Source organism: Archocentrus centrarchus, chromosome 18 (genome assembly GCF_007364275.1).
Source record: "Archocentrus centrarchus isolate MPI-CPG fArcCen1 chromosome 18, fArcCen1, whole genome shotgun sequence".
NCBI classification, from domain to species: Eukaryota; Metazoa; Chordata; class Actinopteri; order Cichliformes; family Cichlidae; genus Archocentrus; species Archocentrus centrarchus.
The window spans coordinates 925,074-945,489 of record NC_044363.1 but is presented as its reverse complement, the minus strand read 5'-3'; the positions used below and the strand labels follow the sequence as shown (position 1 = coordinate 945,489).

General features: G+C 40.9%; 1 protein-coding gene across 3 annotated transcripts in view; it reads right to left on the bottom strand.

Annotated features, from left to right (window-relative positions):
* The window catches only part of tmem102 (transmembrane protein 102), a 38,085-nt gene extending 29,445 nt beyond the window's left edge, over nucleotides 1-8,640 (bottom strand). For 2 of the 3 annotated variants that reach the window (XR_004021396.1, XM_030753739.1), the window contains exons 1-2: nucleotides 8,299-8,520; nucleotides 5,527-5,738 (exon numbers count right to left, since the gene is read on the bottom strand). Coding sequence is in view for 2 of the 3 variants with exons in the window: in XM_030753739.1 (XP_030609599.1) it covers nucleotides 5,527-5,728 (202 nt within the window). In the remaining variant the exon portion in view is untranslated. Of the gene's footprint in view, nucleotides 1-5,526; nucleotides 5,739-8,298; nucleotides 8,521-8,555 lie in introns of those variants that run through there. The other variant, XM_030753741.1, reaches the window with a different exon arrangement.
* Nucleotides 8,641-20,416: the final 11,776 nt, after the last annotated feature.

Here is a 20,416-nt window from a genome sequence, read left to right as displayed (position 1 = left end):
ACTGTAGCAACTAGGAAAAAGTAAAGGTCTGCTGTATACTAGAAATTTACTGTTATGTTTTTTTTTAGGGCTGATATTGATACCAATTATTACTAAGTAAGATGATATCGGTAACTGGAACAAAGTATATTAGTTGATCATGTCAGCGTCATAAAGCTAGCACCATCACAGCACCTCAAAATCACTACTGCAAGGAGTACCAAGGAGAGACAAATGCAAGCCAGAGATTCTGCCCACCATGACTTTTGGTTTTTAATCGGTTCTCACGCCTGTCAAAACGTGGGCTGATTCTCAAAAGGCATCAAGTCAGAAAAGAGGTGACAGGTCATAGAAATGTACTTCAGGAACGTTAGCAGAGAGGGCTGTGACATTTACAGCAGCTTCAGAAATATCTACCACCTCACCTGTGTGCAAACACCCTTTTTTTTTGTGTTGATAGCACATGATTCCTGGCATGTAAGCAATCAGATGGTGTTGTGGGTTGGACACTGCTAAAAACCACAGTCATTACTACAGAGCTGGCTGTTTAAAAAAAATAAAACCAATCATTCAAGTAAAAATTAAAAAAGAAAAATGCTGAATATGGCTCCAAATGATCGACTCACCCCTAGTGTACAGTATGAAGAAGAAAAAAAAATCAAGATTTGTTTTAAATGTTTGCTTTTCTTCAAATGCAAAGTAGTTCTTCAAAAACCCAAAACAGATACGATTCATGAAAAAAATGTCAGAATCAGGGCCAGTGCCAAAAAACACTCGTGACTTTTTAAACTCGGATCAAAAGTATTCCCACTCCCTGACATCAGGGGGAAGATGAACTCTGAACTAAACTCTCTCAAGCTGGCTAACAAACTTTAAGATCTGAGAAGCTGGCTTAAGAGACTGGGCCCAGAACCAGATCATCTGCTCCACCGGCAGCGTGGCTCTATTTCTGCCTTCATCACACTTTTGTTTTTCAAAAAGATATACACAGTAGCCCCACCACCACTGTTGCCTGAAGGCAAAACCACAGTATTTACTCAAATGCTGGGTAAATAAGGGCCTCTTCTTGGATCTGTCACGCTGTGAGGGAAATCACTGGGTGCATGCGTGTGCGTAAGAGTTTAATCTCTTTTCTCCTTCCTTTTCTCTGACAGCGTGCAAATCCCAGTGGGGATCCCTTTGCAGCTCAAACTTTAGAAAAGGCTGGCAAAAAACAGACACGAAGCCACTCATGTACAGCAGCCAGCCACACACACACACACACACACACATACACGCATGCATGACAACACCTTTGCAGCATCCTCCAACAGCAGGCCGGCATGCTTTAACAAGGCCCCTCCATCAAGACGTTTGCTTTTCAGTGCTGCTTCTCCTCCTCCGCAGGGTCTTGAGAGGCACAGAGCTGCTAATATGGCTACCACTGCATACTTAACTTTATATTCCTAGAACACAAACTGTCTCCCTCAGTGGAAAGTGCCAAACTTTTTTTTTTTTTTTTCCTTGTATTTCCATAAACAGTTGGAGCTGTCACAGCGGGTGGTGAGGCACAGGCTATGAAAATACTAGCAAACCATTGGTGATTATGCAGGCGAAAGACGCCTCAAAAACCAAGACTAAAAAGAGCGTTAGAGAGAGAGATTCTCAGCCAAGAGAGTGGGAGCAAAGAGGAAAGCAGAGGGCTTTGCGGCAGAATCATGAAAAATAAGAACTGAACAAAAGCAAAAGCTTTTACACAGAAAAAGGAATCGCTGCCTGTACACTGGTGACACAATGAAATGATAGAAACAGGCCTGGGTTCCATTTTGATACGTGTGATTTCTCCCTGGGTGAAGCAGCCTGTTTGATGAAGCTATTTCAGCATAGAGGAAGAAAAGCCTTGAAACTTAGAGGAGCTGTATGTCAAGCAATGCTACAGTACTGATTTGACAGGAATAATAATTCTGGGTGAGCGAGGCATCTCTGCAGAGGAACAAGAGGATATACAGCAATGTAAAACTTAGTAACAAAAATACATAAAGAAGATAAAGAAGTATATATATATATATATATATATATATATATATATATATATATATATATATATATATATGGCCTAAAACTTTCTGGCCAAACATGCCTCGTTTCAGGAGAGTCTGAGTGACAAGAGACAGCAAGGATGACAGCTGGGAGGGAGGAGAGTGCCACCTATTGGACAAACAAACACATTTCACTTCTTACTAATAAACACATTGTGAGCCTTATGTCTTAGCAAACCCAGCCCTCAGGAGCATGATGAAAACGCATGCAATGTACGAGATGTGCTTAATTCACACGCACAATTTTAAATCCACAGTCCGGCCACAAACTTTAAACCTCAAGTGAAGTTTTAAAAATCAAATTTTTAATAAAAAAAATAAAATAAAAAATGCTTTCTAAGTCCTTCATAAGGCCTAAATAATAATAAAATAAATAAATAAATAAGACCAATGATGTATTTTATTCAGGCTTTCACAAAAAGGCCATAGCTACTCGTTAGATATACAGCTATTTAACAGTGCAATCACCCCATTCAACACTGTGTATAGAGTACTGTATAGTACATGCAGAATTACATGCGTACCCCTGCAGGGTCCCTGCTGATACCAGCAGCACTGAGCACTTTGAGACAGTCAGTGGCAGAGTGAAGCAGCATAGTTTTCCTGATCCTGTTGGCCTTTATTCAGACTGGTGTGTGTGAGTACTATATTTATTTCGTACAAAGGAAAAGTGGATTAATAAACTGCCTTTCTGTTCTGAGGAGCCTGGGTGAGTTAATTGGATTAAGAAAGAAAATGTCAGCTCAAAGCTTACCCTGTGCAACTGTAAGGTAGGATTCTACACCTATTGTTACCCTTAACTGTTTACACACACACAAAAACTAGCTGACAGACTATGAAGGCTGGCAGACTATGACTCTGATGACTACGTGGAGTCTGCATGTTCTCCCTGTGCCTGTGCGGGTACTCCGGCTTCCTCCCATAGTCCAAAGACATGCTTGTTAGGCTAACAGGTGATTCTAAATTGGCCACAGATGTGAGGCAGATGAAATGCTTGAACTGTGGAGAACAAAGCACTATATAAATGTATGATTCAAATGTGACTTATGCTCCAAAGTGCTTTGAGTGGTCAGTAAGACTAGAAAATAAATGTGAGTACGTGACATTACCTGTCCACTTGTGATAAAGGCTAAATCATCCATGAGTGAACATGAACAAGGTTAAGCCTGACTCAGTGCCTTCAGGCTGATACAGAGTACTTTACTTTCTCTTCATGCAGAGAGTGAGAAACAAACTTCCTGCTGGCTCTCTCTCTTTTTCACACTTTTTCCATTTCCAAAGCAAGAAACAGACAACCATCAGCATTTAAAATGTGCACGCTAAATGTTATGACCTTTACATGTCTGCGCGCACACATGCTGAATCTTCGGATGTAAGAAATGCCAGGCTAAGCAACAGGAAATAACGTTCCACATGTGAGAAGTTGTTTTACAATAATTTATTATTCAGAAATAATACTTCAAAGTTTTACTTTTTTCTAGCAAACTTAGACACACTGTAGCAAATATTAGGGGGATATAACACATTTTAAGGCCTTACTTTTCTTGATTTTAATTTCAGACCCACTGGAGCCCTGGTGCATATTGGAGGATTCAATTAACCATACTGTACCTGGTCTATGATTTCATCACAGACTGGGTTGATGCTGTTAATTATTTTCCCACATGCTGGCTCCCAACATGAGTCATGAAATGAAAGAGAATCCTTTCACATGGTGTGAAAGTCAAGAGCCTTCTGATGCACTAAATCTACTAGCAGAGCCCTGCAACCACATCTGAACTTGTTGACGGGCAAATCAGAGCATGCACAGGAGGATGAAGCCGATGGCTTTAACCATTATTTTTCACAAAGTGTACACCGAGTGCCAGCACGGCTCACTGCATGTTTAGCCAACAAAGCAATGGTGTGATTGTACTGGGCAAAGTCCAGATGATCAGAGCGGGGCTCTCACAGTCACACTGCCCTGGGTAAATAAATGTACACTGCAATACAATATAAATCTGTGGGAAACCTTTTCAATATTCCACCCAGTCATAATTGATTGTAAGTTTAACTACAGGCAATAAATAACTACCATCTCAGAGGTTTGTACTGCATTAAAATCCCATGTTGTTAAAGCTATGACATGCTCTATGATATATTTACATTCCAACATCCAAAAAGACAAAAAGACATTTTTAATCACTCTTGGTAATAGAATAAAAATAATTCAGAGACCTTCAAAGTGAAGCCTGGTTTAAGGTACAACCATGCTAGGAAACAGGTTAGACCTGATTTTGCCTTCATGATCATAGATTCAACAAGGTGCTGGAAATATTCCTCAGAGATTTTGGTCCATACTGGTATGATGGCATCATGCAGCTGCTGCACACCTGTCAGCTGCACATCAACGTTGCAGCAGTTAATACATTTGGCTTTCAAAGATCCCCAGTTCGAGGCCGGCTTCACCAGCTACTGTACTCCTCACGCTGGTCTCCATCCCAGATAAATGGGAGGGCTGCGTCAGGAAAGATATCTGGCATAAAACCTGTGCCAAATTAAGCATGTGGTGATTCCTTGGAAATAAGAGAGTACCTCACATCCATGATGCAAATCTCCTATTCCACCACAGCCCAAATGTGCTCGATTGGATTGAGATCTGGTCTTCAACAAATCAGTTTATGATGATTTTGAGCTTTGTGGAATGGCACGTTATCCTACTGGAAGCAGGCATCAGAAAATGGTACAGATGAACATGGCCAGCTACAATACTTAAGTAGGCTGTGACATTTATACAATGCTCAGTTGGGGGCCAAAGTGTGCCAAGAACATATCCTCCATACCATTACACCACCAGCTGCAGAAGCATGAACCGCTGATATACTGTTTTTAATCAAATGCTGGCACTACCATCCAAATTTCGCAGCAGAAACCAAGACTCATGGTGTGGTCTTCTGCTGCTGTGGCCCCTCAGCTTCAAGGTTTGAAGCTGTGAAATCACAGATGCTCTTCTGCATACCTGGCTGTAACGATTGGTTATTTCAGTTACTGTTGCCTTCCTATCAGCTCGAAGCAGTCTGGCCATTCTCATCTGCCATTAACAAGTATATTTTCACCAAGAGAACTGCTGCTCACTGGATATTTTCTCTTTTTTGGACCATTCTCTGTAAACCTTAGAGATGATTGTGCGGGAAAATCACAGCAGTTTCTGAAACGCTCTGACACCCGTCTGACACCAACAACCTCACCATGTTCAAAGTCAGTTAAATCACCTTTCTTCTGATGCTCAGTCTGAACTCAAGTGGGTCATCTTGATGCACCTACTTGCTGCCATGTGATTGGCTGATTACATATTTGTGGCAACGAGCAGTTGAATAGATAAACCTAACAAAGGGGGTCAGTCAGTTTATATTCTGCTTGTGTCATCTCTCCAAGCAAGCAAGAAGGGCCACAGAATTGGAATGTGTGTCGCATTAATGAGCAGCTTTACCTAGCATGTTGAAGATGAAGTCCTTGGCGGTGTGGACCTCTAAGGCAGTCTGGTCTCCAAACTCCCCCTGCTCCAGTAGTACCAGCTCAGACACCTGTGCTGACAGCTGCTCCAGGGTCGCCCCTGAGCGGAAGTCCACCTCAGATAGTTTCTTGGCGGGGGCCGGGGAGCGTGGAGTCACCGCACTCATCAGGGACTCCATCTCTACAACCCTGGTAAGCAGAAAGAGACTCGTTCTAATTTTGTTACCCTATATGCTCAGGGTTGGAAAAGCACAACAGGGCCTACTGTGATGACTAAAGCAGTGGAAACAGCTCCCCCGAGGGACGAATTATACACTCACAGTGCGAGTAATAACTATTTGTTTTAAAGTTTACCATTTAGCACCCTAGAACAAACCACAGGGCTATCTGTTTTCAGGATGTATCTTACAGCAGACTGCATGCTCAGACAGATTTAGTGCTGCTGAGCAGTCATGTTTTCACTTGTATATAATGCTTGCCTTGTTTTCACCAGCCTTGTGTGAATCATGAGACTTAAAGAGGCACTTTCACAGAGAAACATATGACATCGGGGAATAACCAACGGTGCATTATAACACTGATATTTTAGCCAGCATTTCCTAAAGCAGTGATTCAAAACCTTTTTAATCAGACAAATCCACACTGGCCTGTCATATGAGCACCAGCATTCATTCATTACTAAAAACCATCATGGTCCAAATTAGTGTCTTTGATTTCAAATGTTATTTAATTCATCCATCCATCCATCCATCCATTCGCTTCCGCTTATCCTGGTCAGGGTCGCGGGGGGGCTGGAGCCTATCCCAGCTGTCATAGGGCGAGAGGCAGGGTACACCCTGAACAGGTCGCCAGCCTGTCACAGGGCCAACACAGAAAGACGAACAACCTTTCACACTCACATTCACACCTATGGGCAATTTAGAATAGCCAATTAACCTAACCCCAGTAAGTGCATGTCTTTGGAATGTGGGAGGAAACCGGAGTACCCGGAGGAAACCCACGCAAGCACGGGGAGAACATGCAAACTCCACACAGAGAGAGGGAGAGGCCTGGGCCAAGGTGGAATCGAACCCAGGCCTCCCAGATGGTATTCTATCTGTGAGGCAACAGCGCTAACCACTGCGCCACCGTGCGTGAATTAAATTTAATTCATTTAATTAAATGAATTAAATAACCGTGCTGTTATTTAATTCATTTTATACAATTAACAATGGGGATTTGGGCCAGTTGGGCCATTTGCACCCAGAACCTGGAAGTTTCACTCATGTTGCCATTATATTTAGCCATTATTTCTATCATTTTTAGACATTTACACTATTACAAGAAGTTTATCTAAAACCTATAACCATTTTCTATTTCTTTTAGCTTAATGATTAATATTATAAGCATTTAATCCATTATTTTGAGCAGATTTTCTTTCTTTAACCATTTAGCCCAACAACTTACCAACTGGTTAGACAGCGTTTTTGCCATCTAGTGTGTGTGTGTGCCACTTTTAGAAATTTTAAGTTTTATCTTTCCACGTACCTCTTGCAGTTATTATAGTTTTGTATTTTCTAATTAGTTTTTATTTTTATTTCTTTTTTTTTGTTTGTTTTAATGCAATTTAATTTAAGTTAGTTTGCTGAGCAGGCTTGCTTGTTAGTTTAGTTTTATTGCTTGAAATTGTTTGGTTTTAGTTTAGTTTTTTATTAGTTTCTGTGTTTCTTTTAGTCTTTTACTGTATGGCGGACACATGACAGAGGCAAGATTTAGGAAAACCAGCATGTCCATCAAAGCCTCATCAAATAAATTATGATAATAAATTTTTAACAGATTAACAAGTACTAAAACAGGGGACATTACCTCTGTATTTTTATTTTAGTTGTCCAAGTTACCAAAATGATTTCAGTTAAACTTTGTTTTTAGTATGTTTTTTTTTTTATATAAAAGACACTATGTACTTATATATTCTGCCCTGTATCTACATACATGAACACAGGGCCGAGTCTGTGGAGTTACCTGGTTAAAATGTACTGCGTCGTGCCTCACAGTGACCGGACTATGTGGCATAACGGGGCAGGAGTTTTTAAGGCTTTTGCGTAATTGGCAAGACACTGCGTCAGCGGTGTAGTGTTAAAAATACTTCTGCTGTTCAACAGGCTTGAATAATTGCATTAAATAGCATGTTCTGAAAGTAACAAGCCTAAAAGTTGCAATGTAAACAAAGCTCAGTCAAGCGGACTGATATCTTGGCCCGTGCCCCACCAAACACCAAACTAGGTCAATTAGCGAGCCAGCTTCTAGCTCCAAAGCTAATAGCCATGAAAATTAGCCAGACTGCAGTCTAAAAGTCAACACAGGCTTCTTAAACGCTTCGTTAATGACAGCAAATTCCGCTGTCCTGCTCCGAATAAACATATATATCAGTGTTATACTATCGTATTAGCGCAGTGTTTGACTTGCAGTGATAATGTGGGTGCGGTACATCGCCCAGAGCCAGCTAATTTCTTTTATTAGCCAATATTAGCTCACTAGCGATATCAAATTAGCATGCTAGCTAACGTGACAGATGGGGACAGGGAATACAAGTGCAGCGTCATACACACATACACACACACATTCACACTTAAATCTATACACACACACATTACCCACACAGATGCATGCACTCAGCTAGAGTGGGTGTCGTTAGCTTACGAGTCGCGGATCACAGTGAAATGATTAGCTGTCAAGCTAAAGCTGCCAAATATCCCAAACGGACACACACCCGTTACGCGGTGACGCGAGGGACTTTCTTCGCTATCTTCTATCTTTACTGTTTTTGTGATCCCTTTGCTTCAATCCGCTTTCCTCAGCTGTCATTTCCAACAGGTCCCGGGCACCACCTTTCCCCTGGCAACACCGTCCCAGAAATCATGGTCCTACTCAGTGGATCCAGGGATTAGTAGTATGTGTGGAGAGCACGCCCCGCGTTGCAAAACTACAGACGGATTTGTGAGGCCAGGTTTATGATTAAAAATGTACCTCGCAAAGAAGATAAAGGCAGAGCTGAAGGTTTAACAGGAGGACTGCACAGCCAGTGTTTTGAAGCTGCAACAGCAGCGGTGTCCTCGCAGCAGAGGGGCAGCCTGCTGGATGCTGGGAAAAAAATACTCCTGTACACATCTGTAATAATGTCACCTTTAGTTTGAGGTAGGTTGTGTAAACTGGATTATCGTGGTATTAGGGTAATGAATTTGGATCATACACTAATATATCTGACAGTACCAGCCCTGTTAAATGATGTCAGCCTATCAGGTACACCCTGGACAGGTGACCGGTCTATGGCAGGGCTAACACAGAGAGATGGACAACCATACACACCTACCTATCTGGCTGTTGGAGGAAGTGGGGTTGGATGTATTTTCTGCTGCTTCTGTGGTTCCAAGTAGCATGGGCAGCAGTCTAAGCAGAGATACCCAGACCTCCCTCTTCCCAGCCACTGACTCCAGCTCTGTCAGGAAACTGCACAGGTGTTCCCAAGCCAGATGAGAGACATAATCTCCTCACTGTGTCCTGGGATCTGCTGTCCAATTGGACATGCTCCAAAACACTTCATCTATGAGGAAACCAGGACTCATCCTAGTCAGTTAGCCAAATCGCCTCAACTCATTTTGGTGCAGAGGATCTGCAGCGCTACTCTGAGCCTTAAGGATGAGCACAGGCAACCTACAGAGGAAGCTCATTTCTGCTGTTCTGTCAGTCTCTACCCAAAGTTAAAAAAAGAGGATGGATGCATTTGCATCAGAAACCTCACTTTGAACAGAACCTGGCCTGAGCTTCAAATTATGAGCCTGATGGGTCCAGAGCAATAGGGTGTTTTGTGGTTTGGGTGACAGTTAAAAACAAAATCCTTAGTGCTCGAATCCCCAGGTACCAAAACTGACTACCTAGTTGGCCTACTATATATGTTCTGAAAATATAATTAATTGAAATGAATTCATAAAAAAATGCCTTTAAGACTAATTCAGTTGAACATTCACACATCCAGTTCTCTAAATACTTCAAAGGGTTTTCAAGCATAGTAACTTTTAAAGGTACCAACTTTGCAGCTGAGACTTTGAGACCCTGTTATAACTTTTGTCTAACCTTGTCATCTTCCTTGTGAAATACTGTGTAATTTAAACTCACAGGGATAGACAATATCACTTCATAAATGTTTAGTACCCTCATCCAACAAACTCCAACCCTCTGTCCAAAATGTATGCTCTCAGGTCAGATTTGAGATGAATATGATTACATCCTCGTGGTTTTTATTTTCTTAGCCTTTAAAGATCTCTCCAGATGACATTTCATAGTCGGGTTGAATTGAACTTCTCATGACACTGAATTTCAGGTGCAAAACTTTTGGCTCTTTGAGGAGGAACTTCCCTTTTCATATTCCCAAATGATATTTGGTTTAGAAAATTTTATATAGGGAAGGTGGAATTAAACCCACAAAAAATGTGTTTAAATAAAATGAAGCAATAATTTCTCTATGGGATACCTAGCAGTTCAATACTGTAGGTGAACCACTTACTGTTTAATATCTGAGGGTAAACCTCGTGAGCACCCTCCAGGTTATTCATATCTTGCATCACTGCTACATTTCACTGGATTGATAGCGCCTGGAATAACCTGTCAGACCTCCCCCTCAGCTTGTCAGTGGATCATTGCCACCTCACAGTCTGCTATCACGCTGTGACAGTGAGAAGAACTGGCCATATACAGCCACACGGTGTCTGATTCATCAGCCTATCCTGTGCCATAAGAGGAACATTTATCAAGATAATGCCGTACCACACCGCACTTAATAAGCAAGCTGAGGGAGTGACACTCGCTGTCTGCCAAATGAGAGGTAAGAGACAACCATAGCCTTCAGCAGACAGAGTGAGACGCTTCAAAAAATGAGAGCGTTGTCTCTTAAAGTCTTGTGCTTTTTCTTTTTTGACTTTTTTTTTTTAAACCAAGGGAGGAAACGACTGGGGAAACATCACCAGTCCTACTGATATTCCTCCATATATCACCCAGGTCCAGAATTAAGGGCTGCCTTAAAAATATTCCTCTTTGCAAGTCAAATCAGGGGGAAACTGCAAGCATGTAGTGGCCCTGTTTCAGGTCAAGCAGTGGTGTGATATCCAAAAATTCTGTCTATGACATCAAGTCACTGCCTGTTCAGCAAATGTAGGGATGGAAATCAGGAGAAATGTCGCTTTATGGAAGGACGTTTGGAATATACACTGCCTGGCCAAAAAAAAAGTCGCCACCTGGATTTAACTAAGCAAATAGGTTCGAGCCTCCTATTGGATAATTACTGCATGGGCGATTATCTTTCAGCTGGCAACAAGTTATTTAACCCCAACTGGTGCAATGAGTTGCTTCTCATTTCTTAAACAACCATGTCGAAAGACACATTGCTTGGTCATGGAAAAGATGGCAGTCTGTTTGAGAAGGGTCAAATCATTGGCATGCATCAAGCAGAGAAAAGATCTAAGGAGATTTCAGAAACTACTAAAATTGGGTTAAGAACTGTCCAACGCATTATTAAAAACTGGAAGGACAGTGGGGACCCATCGTCTTTGAGGAAGAAATGTGCCTAGAAAAAAATCCTGAATGAGCGTGATCGGCGATCACTTAAACGTTTGGTGAAAGCAAATCGAGGAAAAGCAACAGTAGCACTCAGGGCTATGTTTAATAGTGAAAGTAAGAGCATTTCCACATGCACAATGCGAAGGGAACTCAAGGGATTGGGACTGAACAGCTGTGTAGCCTTAAAAAAAATCACTAATCAGTGAGGCTAACTGGAAAAAAAGGCTTCAATTTGCTAGGGAGCATAAAGATTGGACTCTGGAGAAATGGAAGAAGGTCATGTGGTCTGATGAGTCCAGATTTACCCTGTTCCAGAGTGATGGGCGCATCAGGGTAAGAAGAGAGGCAGGTGAAGTGATGCACCCATCATGCCTAGTGCCTGCTGTACAAGCCTGTGGGGGCAGTGCTATGATCTGGGGTTGCTGCAGTTGTTCTAGGTTCAGCAACATTATGTGCTCAAAGAATGAGGTCAGCTGACGACCTGAATATACTGAATGACCAGGTTATTCCATCAATGGATTTTTTCTTCACTGATGGCATGGGCATATTCCAAGATGACAATGCCAGGACTCATCAGACTCGAACTGTGAAAGAGTGGTTCTGGGAGCACGAGACATCATTTTCACACATGGATTGGCCACCACAGAGTCCAGACCTCAACCCCATCTTTGTGCAGTGGTCAGAATCTGCCATCATCACTGCAAGGCCTTGGTGAAAAATTAATGCAACACTGGATGGAAATAAATCTTGTGACATTGCAGAAGCTTATCGAAACAATGCCACAGCGAACGCATGCCGTAATCAAAGCTAAAGGTGGTCCAATGAAATATTTTTTGGTCGCGACTTTTTTTTTTTGGCCAGGCAGTGTATGAATGGATGAAAAAAAAAAAGTGTTTAATGGATTAAAAAAAATATCATAACTGACAAATGTAAGCATTTTAAACTTAATCAATTAGCTTTAAATGTGGGTGTTCATTTTAACAACCCAAAACTCTGAAACCATTCAAGAACTCTGTTGAGGATTGAGGATTAATAAATAGCTTCTCGGCAAAAAAAATGAAAATAGAATTTAAATACATTTTGTCTGTGTGGCAGCAAAATTAATAATTGGGGTTTGAACTGTGGGTCAGACTAGAAAACAGTAATAGAAAACAGAAGACACTGGCTTGTGACATCATGTGTACATGTGCAGCAGTGGATAAACAGTCCATTAGAAGTAGAAGTCCTGCAGGTAGCATTCTGCTACAGTAAAGCCAAAAAGGAGAATCTGTAACTGATGCATGACCATATATAACATTAGGCTGTTAATGCTGATGAAGTGATGTCTCCTGGTCTGCGTGGGCTGAACTTCAGTAATGTAGTCCAAACTCTATGGCAATGAGTGATAAAATATCAGCATAAACATCGTTATTGCTATTCTTAGTCTTCAGTTTTAAATGTTCTCTTTTCTGTTTCATGACATCTCTTTTCTTACTTTGGTTCAACTATATTGTCTACAAAGTGCCACATAAATAAAGCTGAGTGAGATATGAACTGAGCCTGTGCATGGCTCTAATGATCCCCAAGGAACTAAGCTGTAGCGGTGAATATTGAGATGCAAATCAGATACATTCATCGTGCACATGAATGGCAAGGCAATATGTAACCATTAATCATATGAACGGTTCTTTTTCTGGAACTGAAGATTGTGCATTGATCCTTCAGAGTAAAAAAAAAAAAAGATCAACATTTGATGCACAATTTTTTTCTGAAATAAACTGGGTCAAAATCACTGTATGCATAAAGGGCTGAAAATACACACCTAATATTTGGCTCCTTTACCTGTGTTTCCCGATTTCTTGGCAGCTAGCATTGTGTGCATACTTAATGTGATTGTGTGTGTGTGTGTGTGTGTGTGTGAAATCAAGCACATGCATGCCTCCTTAACAGAACTTAAATAATACATTTAGGTGTTCCAGTACAAGTAACTTAATAATCAGTAAAGTATTTAACACAATCAGCTGAGTTTCTTGTCCTGCAGATGGACTCCAGCTTCGTGGTGTCTGAAAGCAGCAATCCATGCTAGCCCTCGTTCTGCTGTGCAGCCTTGTTGATCTTGATGAAGAAGCATATGAACCAGGGCTCCTCCTGCTGGAGATTCTGGTTAGCGGGACCCTCTTGTCGGCAGTGGAGCAACAAAGTACAACAAGAACTATTCTAGGACTAGTCTCACAGTGGGACAAGTGACTCAAGCAGCTAAATCATATGAGAAAACCACCAAAACATCCGGCAGAGAAAACATGGATGAAAAATATAAACAGCTAAAATAGCCAAATATACTTGGTCAGCCATTAATATAAACGGGTGCTTTCCTAGGTAAAGTCTACGTGTGAGAATCACTGCTTTGCAAGTTGCCCCTTGACCAGGCGCTTTGTTAGCCATTAACAAGCTGGTGGTAGAGGCCATTTAAAGTGGTTGCCTTCCTAGCGCAGACTGGACTTTTAGGTCTAGTCCACATATTTTTAATAGGTTTGATATCAGGAATAATTGCAAAAATGAAAAATTCATTGCAAATTGCTTTGTAGAACTGCAGATCGTAGAGTTTTGTAATATTATTTATGCAACATAATCCCAACCACTGTTTGCCATTATCTTTACCATCCCAGCTGTCTAATAACAATTCCCAGACATCGCATTACTCTGTGAGACGGCTGCTGATGACAGCGGTAACAATAGCAGCTCCCTCCGGTGTCATCCCTTTAGCTCCTGTGACGCATTGCCATCATGACTGTGCTGCAGAGTGAAGCGAAAAGATTGGGTATAAAGCCGTGAAAAGGGGGCTGAAGTGATGGGGCCTCGATGTCCACTGAAGTGAGGGTATAATCTATCTGAGGGTGTGATATCATTTAAGTGGCTTGAAAAGGTCAGAGGGGGGACCAGGATGTGGGAGCACTCGGGACGGCCATTACAGTCATTCCGCTTCACTGTGCGAGCCGCTGCGTCCTGATTGATGCCTTTGAGAGAGGATTTGGCGCTGCTGTGGTGGGCATTATACAGCATGCTCTTTAATATATTGCCCGTGTGTGTCTGTGGATAGGTGTTTGTGTGTCTCCTGGTCCATGTGAGTGAGAGGGAGGAAGCTTTGGGTAATCAAGTAGCCTAGCCAAAGATGGCCTAGCCAGAGAGTTTCATTCAGGCGTTCAGATTGGGGATCTGATGAGTGCACATCAATCCATAGCCAGCCTCTCAATTCCTATAAGCTCACTATCACCTTACTCGTTCATGACTGATAACACTCACAGAACCACTCTCTTCATGTTTTGACCAAAATAAGCCCCACCACCACACACTCACACACACACACACATAGAAGAAGCTGATGTAATTAAATCTGTCTGCAGGGTAAGATGAGAAAAAGGCCAAAGCAGAGGAAAAAATGGGGAACATTTTTGACTAAATAATATATTCTTGAGTTGAGGGGGAATAAAAGGAGAGGAATGCTTGTGAAGTGCAGAGGAAGTCCCTGGAGGTATAATTAACAATATCTACCGTTAGTATCTTTGCCTCTGCTTTCTCCCAAGCTCACAACAGTACAGACTGAGGCAGAGGCAAAAGCAGACAGACGTTCTGCCCATGGGTCTGCCTCTGTAATCCATCCTGCTTCATGGATTAAACAGCAGCACACAACACATTAAAACCACACTCAATCAAAGGGCATTTAGTGTACTTTTTGACACGTATCACTCGCCCATGTAATAGGACGTGTAAATCATAACAGGTGCACCCACTGGGCCTTTTTTCACAAAAGACACTTTAATATGTCACAGTCGGAAAAGCTGCTGCTGTTTTAGGATCCTGGTGTCGTACACACTGTCATGGCTGACTAGGACACTAAATAGAACTGAGCTAATGCTATTAGTAACAGATTTGCTTTTCCTACAGGGAGGAGTACAGTTAAATCAGTCTACAAAGGAAGTGATGAAACAAAGAGATTAACACCTCTGTCACAGCTGCCTGTAAGATTTGAAGCTACTGCCAGCAGCTAGCATAAACACTCAATGACTTGGTAAATGGCAAGTCTTAGCTCTGACTGGTTGCCATGTGGCTATTGTAAATTGCAGTGTTGGGTGTAACACATTACTGTAATCATATTAGTAATGTAGTAATGTAATGTGTTACTGTACTAAGTTCAGTAATCACATTGCAATTACAATTATGTAATTACTTATTTTAGAAAGGTTCTTCAGTTATCTGCATGTCAGGCAAACATGCTAACACAACGCTAGCGAAGAACCCAGAGCGATGATAAAGCTGAGTGTACGCTGACTCCAGCCCAGCAGACAGACCATGAACTTCAACAGGCAACAAAAGCCTCCATTTCTACCTGTTCATGTTTCTACAGTAGAATCGCTGTTGTGATGGCTTCGAAGTCTCATTGGACCAGTTTTAAACTTTTCTTTGTGTTGTCGGCTTTGTGTTCGAACTTAAACGCTAAAAGAAAGATCTCGTGTGTCCTCATTAGGATACGGGTTTGTCACCGTGTGGGACTGTAGCCTAAGGTTTATATTGTTAGCTGGTAATTATGTCATAATGCCCTTTACATCACTTTCGCTGAGTGATGTGAAAGTGATGTAAATTCACCCGGCACTGGTAAATTATGATTTGTGCAATCATACAACAGCGTGTGTATTGATGTGTTTTTGGTTTTAAAGAAGGGCTTCATTTGATTTACACACACACCACAGAATCATATAAATCTTACGGTGTGGCACTGATCTTACAGTAGCCTATATAAACCTCAGTGCTGAGATTTTTAATGTTTTTAACAAGTGGCAACCTCTGAGGCTAAAAATGAAGCCAACTCACGAGTGGTAAAAACTGCAGTTCTTCTAATGGCCACTTGAGGCTGGCTTTAAAAGTGATCCACAGTCTCACATATTTGCCTGGGAAAGAAACTATTCTAGCCTTCGTGGATAATTTCCCTGTTAATAACAACTGCACAGTGGGGGATTGTTTTAATAACTCACCCATATGGATAAAGGTAATGCTTAAATGTTTGTGATGTTGGTGCCTTTTAAAAGATTTTTAAGGGAAATATCTGACTAATGTCAGATATGGTTTGCTTTTTAGAACAGACGATACATGAATGTTCTGCTTTAGTTTCTAGCCATTAAAAAAAAAAAACAAAAACACTAATGGTGGCAGCAAAAATGCTATAGTTGCTCCAGCATGCACTGTGGAGTCAGAAACAAATGGCTGACGTCACAGTGGCTATGTGCATCTTTCATATACAGTCTATGACAGGAAGGGCATCCAGTGTAAAAATCTGAAAAATCTAATATGTGGAGCTACCCCCCGTAATGACCCTTTGTGAATAAGGTAGTAGCTTCTCTTGTTTGAAACATTACAACAATAAGAAACAAACATGGAGCCTGCCTGCTGTGCTGGAAATGGATCTGCTGAAAGGTAAACCAAGAGTCTTGGAAGAAGGAGGAACAAGGGGAAATTATCAATTGTATTGATGGAGACTGAGCCCCTGAAATTAATCATTTCTGAGTCCTCAGTATTTTCAGTAAACATTTTCAAGGTCAAAATATAAATGATTTTTAGTTGTTGTACAGATATGGTGCAAATTCCTAAATTAAATGTAGGATTTGTATTAGCAGAAGATCCAACTGCAAATGTTTGCCCCGGGGATCAATAGATTAATTGATGATAGAAGGTAAAATAGATTCATCAAACGTGTGGGTGTTTGTTTAATGAATTAAGCAAACTTGCATTTTATATTGTAATTAAATATATATATATATATATATTTTTTTTTTTTAAACTCCAGTTATCTACTTTAAAGGCACTGTAAACTGAGCCCAGTTAGAAAAAAAAAGCAAAGAAATACCAAGCACCCTTTGTACACACACTGAGAGGCTCCGTCTGAATTACCTTGTGAGATTATGGCTCAGACAGGAGGGTCTCCCTTTATCCCACTTTCCATTTCACCCTCCCTCATGTGCTCACACATTAAATGTGTCTTGCCACAGCAGAACTCTGTGATCCAGTAAATAGATTTTAACACCGAGTTGTGCTGCTGACAGCAACAGGATCCACCCATGTGAACGTCAGCTGTAGATGAGAGAAATAAATAACCCTAAAATAAGACTGCTGTGTGAACTTGTAGCTCACATCTTGTTAAAAAAAAAAAGCACATGATTTTCTCCTTAAATATTTAACAAGTGGCTGAAATTTTGATGATTGTGCTTCAAATATGCATCCGACAGAGTGGAACACCCTGTAACTTTCAGTAAGGTGTCTCCCATAAGCTTGAAAGTTGTGACTGGGTGTCAGAGCTTTCTCTTGTGTGCTTGCTTGGTCCCCAAGAGCAGAATACTTCTCGGTAGCTACTTAATTCTAATGAGGGTTTTATGAGTCATGATCAAGAGCTCATTGGCAACGTGTTCAGTCAATAGCACCTTCTCTTTTGAGCACAGCCTCGGCTTATGTGCCGACCCCGGCAAATTGACCCAGAGATTTATACAGCTATTTTCTAAAGGTCCCCATTCATGGGCCTACAGTCAGGAAGGAGAATTAGTGTTTCAATGGATTTGAGTTTCAATTTGAATGGCGAGCGGTTGGAACATGGTCCTGGCTAACAGGAGGCCATTGCTAAAGAACTCTTTTGTGTTCTGCCACTCAGCGGCTCAAACGCTCAGGGCTGTGAATAAGGTCAGCGCTGCAAAAGACACAGTTTCTTCTGGCTGCCTTAAGTGGTGAATCCTGTGAGTTTATCTATCCTTTACTGAAACCAACACACTGTAGATGCCCATTGAACTAGCACTACAGTTAGTCAGTGTTGTGTTTCTTCCAGTCAGATGAATGTGCACACACCAAACCTGGGAGTGATCTGAAGTGTTGTCCATGTATGGTAACAACAGTGGGAGAAATTAGTCATCAGATTTGTAACTAAAGCTGCTTTAACATGTGCACTCCTATAGCTGTCACATGTAGCATGCAACACATATGTTCTCACTACTGGAAATACTCCTTTTGTTTTAGGCAAGCACGCTGCTTAGTCGAATGTACAGGAAGACCACTCACTACCAATGACTTCACCAGACTACTGCCTTCAGCTACTCTCACAATGCGTTCTCATGTTGCAAACTGACATCCGCAGACTCGGTAGAAGGAAGCTGGTACTGTAGGTTAAAAATATTCAATGTCCAATCTGGCTGTTTTGGACATTTGGATTCTCATTTGCTAGATAATAACCAGATAATATCCAGAAATGTACAGAGCCGCAATATGTGTGATAGTGACTTTTGATATCATGAGACACAAAGCACTCTTCTGAGCTAAAGCACATGCTAACATGTTTTTGTTCTTAGTGTGCGACCATTACACACAAAGATTGACAGGGTCAAAACAAACAAAAGAACATAGTCTTACTGTGCTAGCAGAAAGTTCAATGGGTCAACATTTACTTATCATCTTTCAATAACATATTTGACTAGTTTGTGCATCTGGACCTAGCATGACATCAGCAGGTTTATCAAGAATGTTGCCACTTCACGATATATATATATATATATATATATATATATATATATATATATATATATATATATATATATATATATATATATATATATATATATGCTTAATGATAAATAGGCCCCTCAGAGTGATTCCTGGACCCTCCAGCAGCACAGCATAGTCTCTGGAGATCTGCTTGTTGAGATCTGAGAGCAGAGGGATGTGGGTGTTTCCCAAGCCACCAGCCTTTCGTGGGGTGTTGATCCATGCTATATATATATATATATATATATACAGGTATACATACCACAGAGAGCATATACAATGAAATATAGCTTCTGGTTCTGAAAGGTCAAGCCAAAGTGCCTTAAACCTGCATTCTTTTTAATAGCCACTTTTGTTTTGCTTCCATGGACTCAGACTTCCTTGTAATTTTTAAAGCTACCTTGAGTTGGTCCAGCTACTGTTTGGTGTAGCTTCATCAGAAATGGTCTCAGTGGAAGGGTGGCTGTCAAGACGCCATTCTTAAGGAAGGGAAACAGGGAGAAAAGGTTGAGGCATGCCAAATAACACAAGGCTGAACCTCAATGGTGTTAAGGAGTGATGAATCCAAATCTAAAATTTTTGGTTTAGGGTGTGATAAAGAATAAAGGCAGTCATACCAAATATTGACTTTAAAGCTCATTAGAATTGTACAAACTCTGTTTTTGCCTTATACACTGCAGTTCCATGGAGGTTTGCACATTTTTCAATAGATCGCTGCACCTATTTCCCATTTTTTTAGATAAATATAAAGAAATCATGGGTGATTGTATGAATTGTATGTTATCAGCGCTTTTACACAATCCAACAAATGGTGTTGCTGCCTCTGGTGCCAATCCAGGGCCTAGTTTCTGTCAGAAAGTGCGTCTCTATGCCACATGTTAACAGTTTCTCCTAACAGGTAGCTTCTGCAATATCGTTTACCTTTTTTCTTTTTTAAGTGGTGGGTTGTCTGCACTGCTGTATTTTTTTAATAGTTAGCTACACTAAAAAAAAAGCCCCCCCCCATTGAACTTCTCACAGTCTATAAGGGCCTCTCCATCCTGGCAATTGTGCCCATGGACTGGGGTTTTACAGAAGGTTTTTAAAGGATTTTATGGGGAAATGAGTGCATGCAAAGAACTGAAGAACAATTCTTTTATAGCATTAATAATGCATTGCTGTCCCAAAATCTCACAGCACATCTGGACTTGCCTCACAGCATGTCATTCGGGAATCACCATTCTTATAAAAAAGAAGTGTCAGGTAAATTATCTTAAGACTGCACCACAGTACAATATAAAAACATTTGTAACTATGAATATCTCTAAATGTGTAATCTGCTTGCGACAAGCTGATTATAAACTGATGGTAGAATTCCAACAGTGAAATCCTGCATTTTGATTCAATACTATCAAGATCTAGTCTGTTTTTATTCTAGCAAGACAGCTGAATGAATCAATATTGTGGCAGATGCTTTCCCAAAAGTATTTGTACACTAATTCAGTGTTTCCAGCAAGAAGTGACATTTATTCCTTGATAACTGAAATATGGAAAACTATAGCACACTATTTTTACTGTGTAGGCTATCTTAAGTAACTTATCTTTTGGATGGTGCTGTTCCTGGGCCAGTGGTACAGAGCAGATTGAGATTGTTGAGATTTAACTTGCTGACAAATCACTCCTTGCAGAGGTAAATAAAATCATCCTTGTGAAAAATCAGACACTTCAACATAGCGTATGAAAATCAT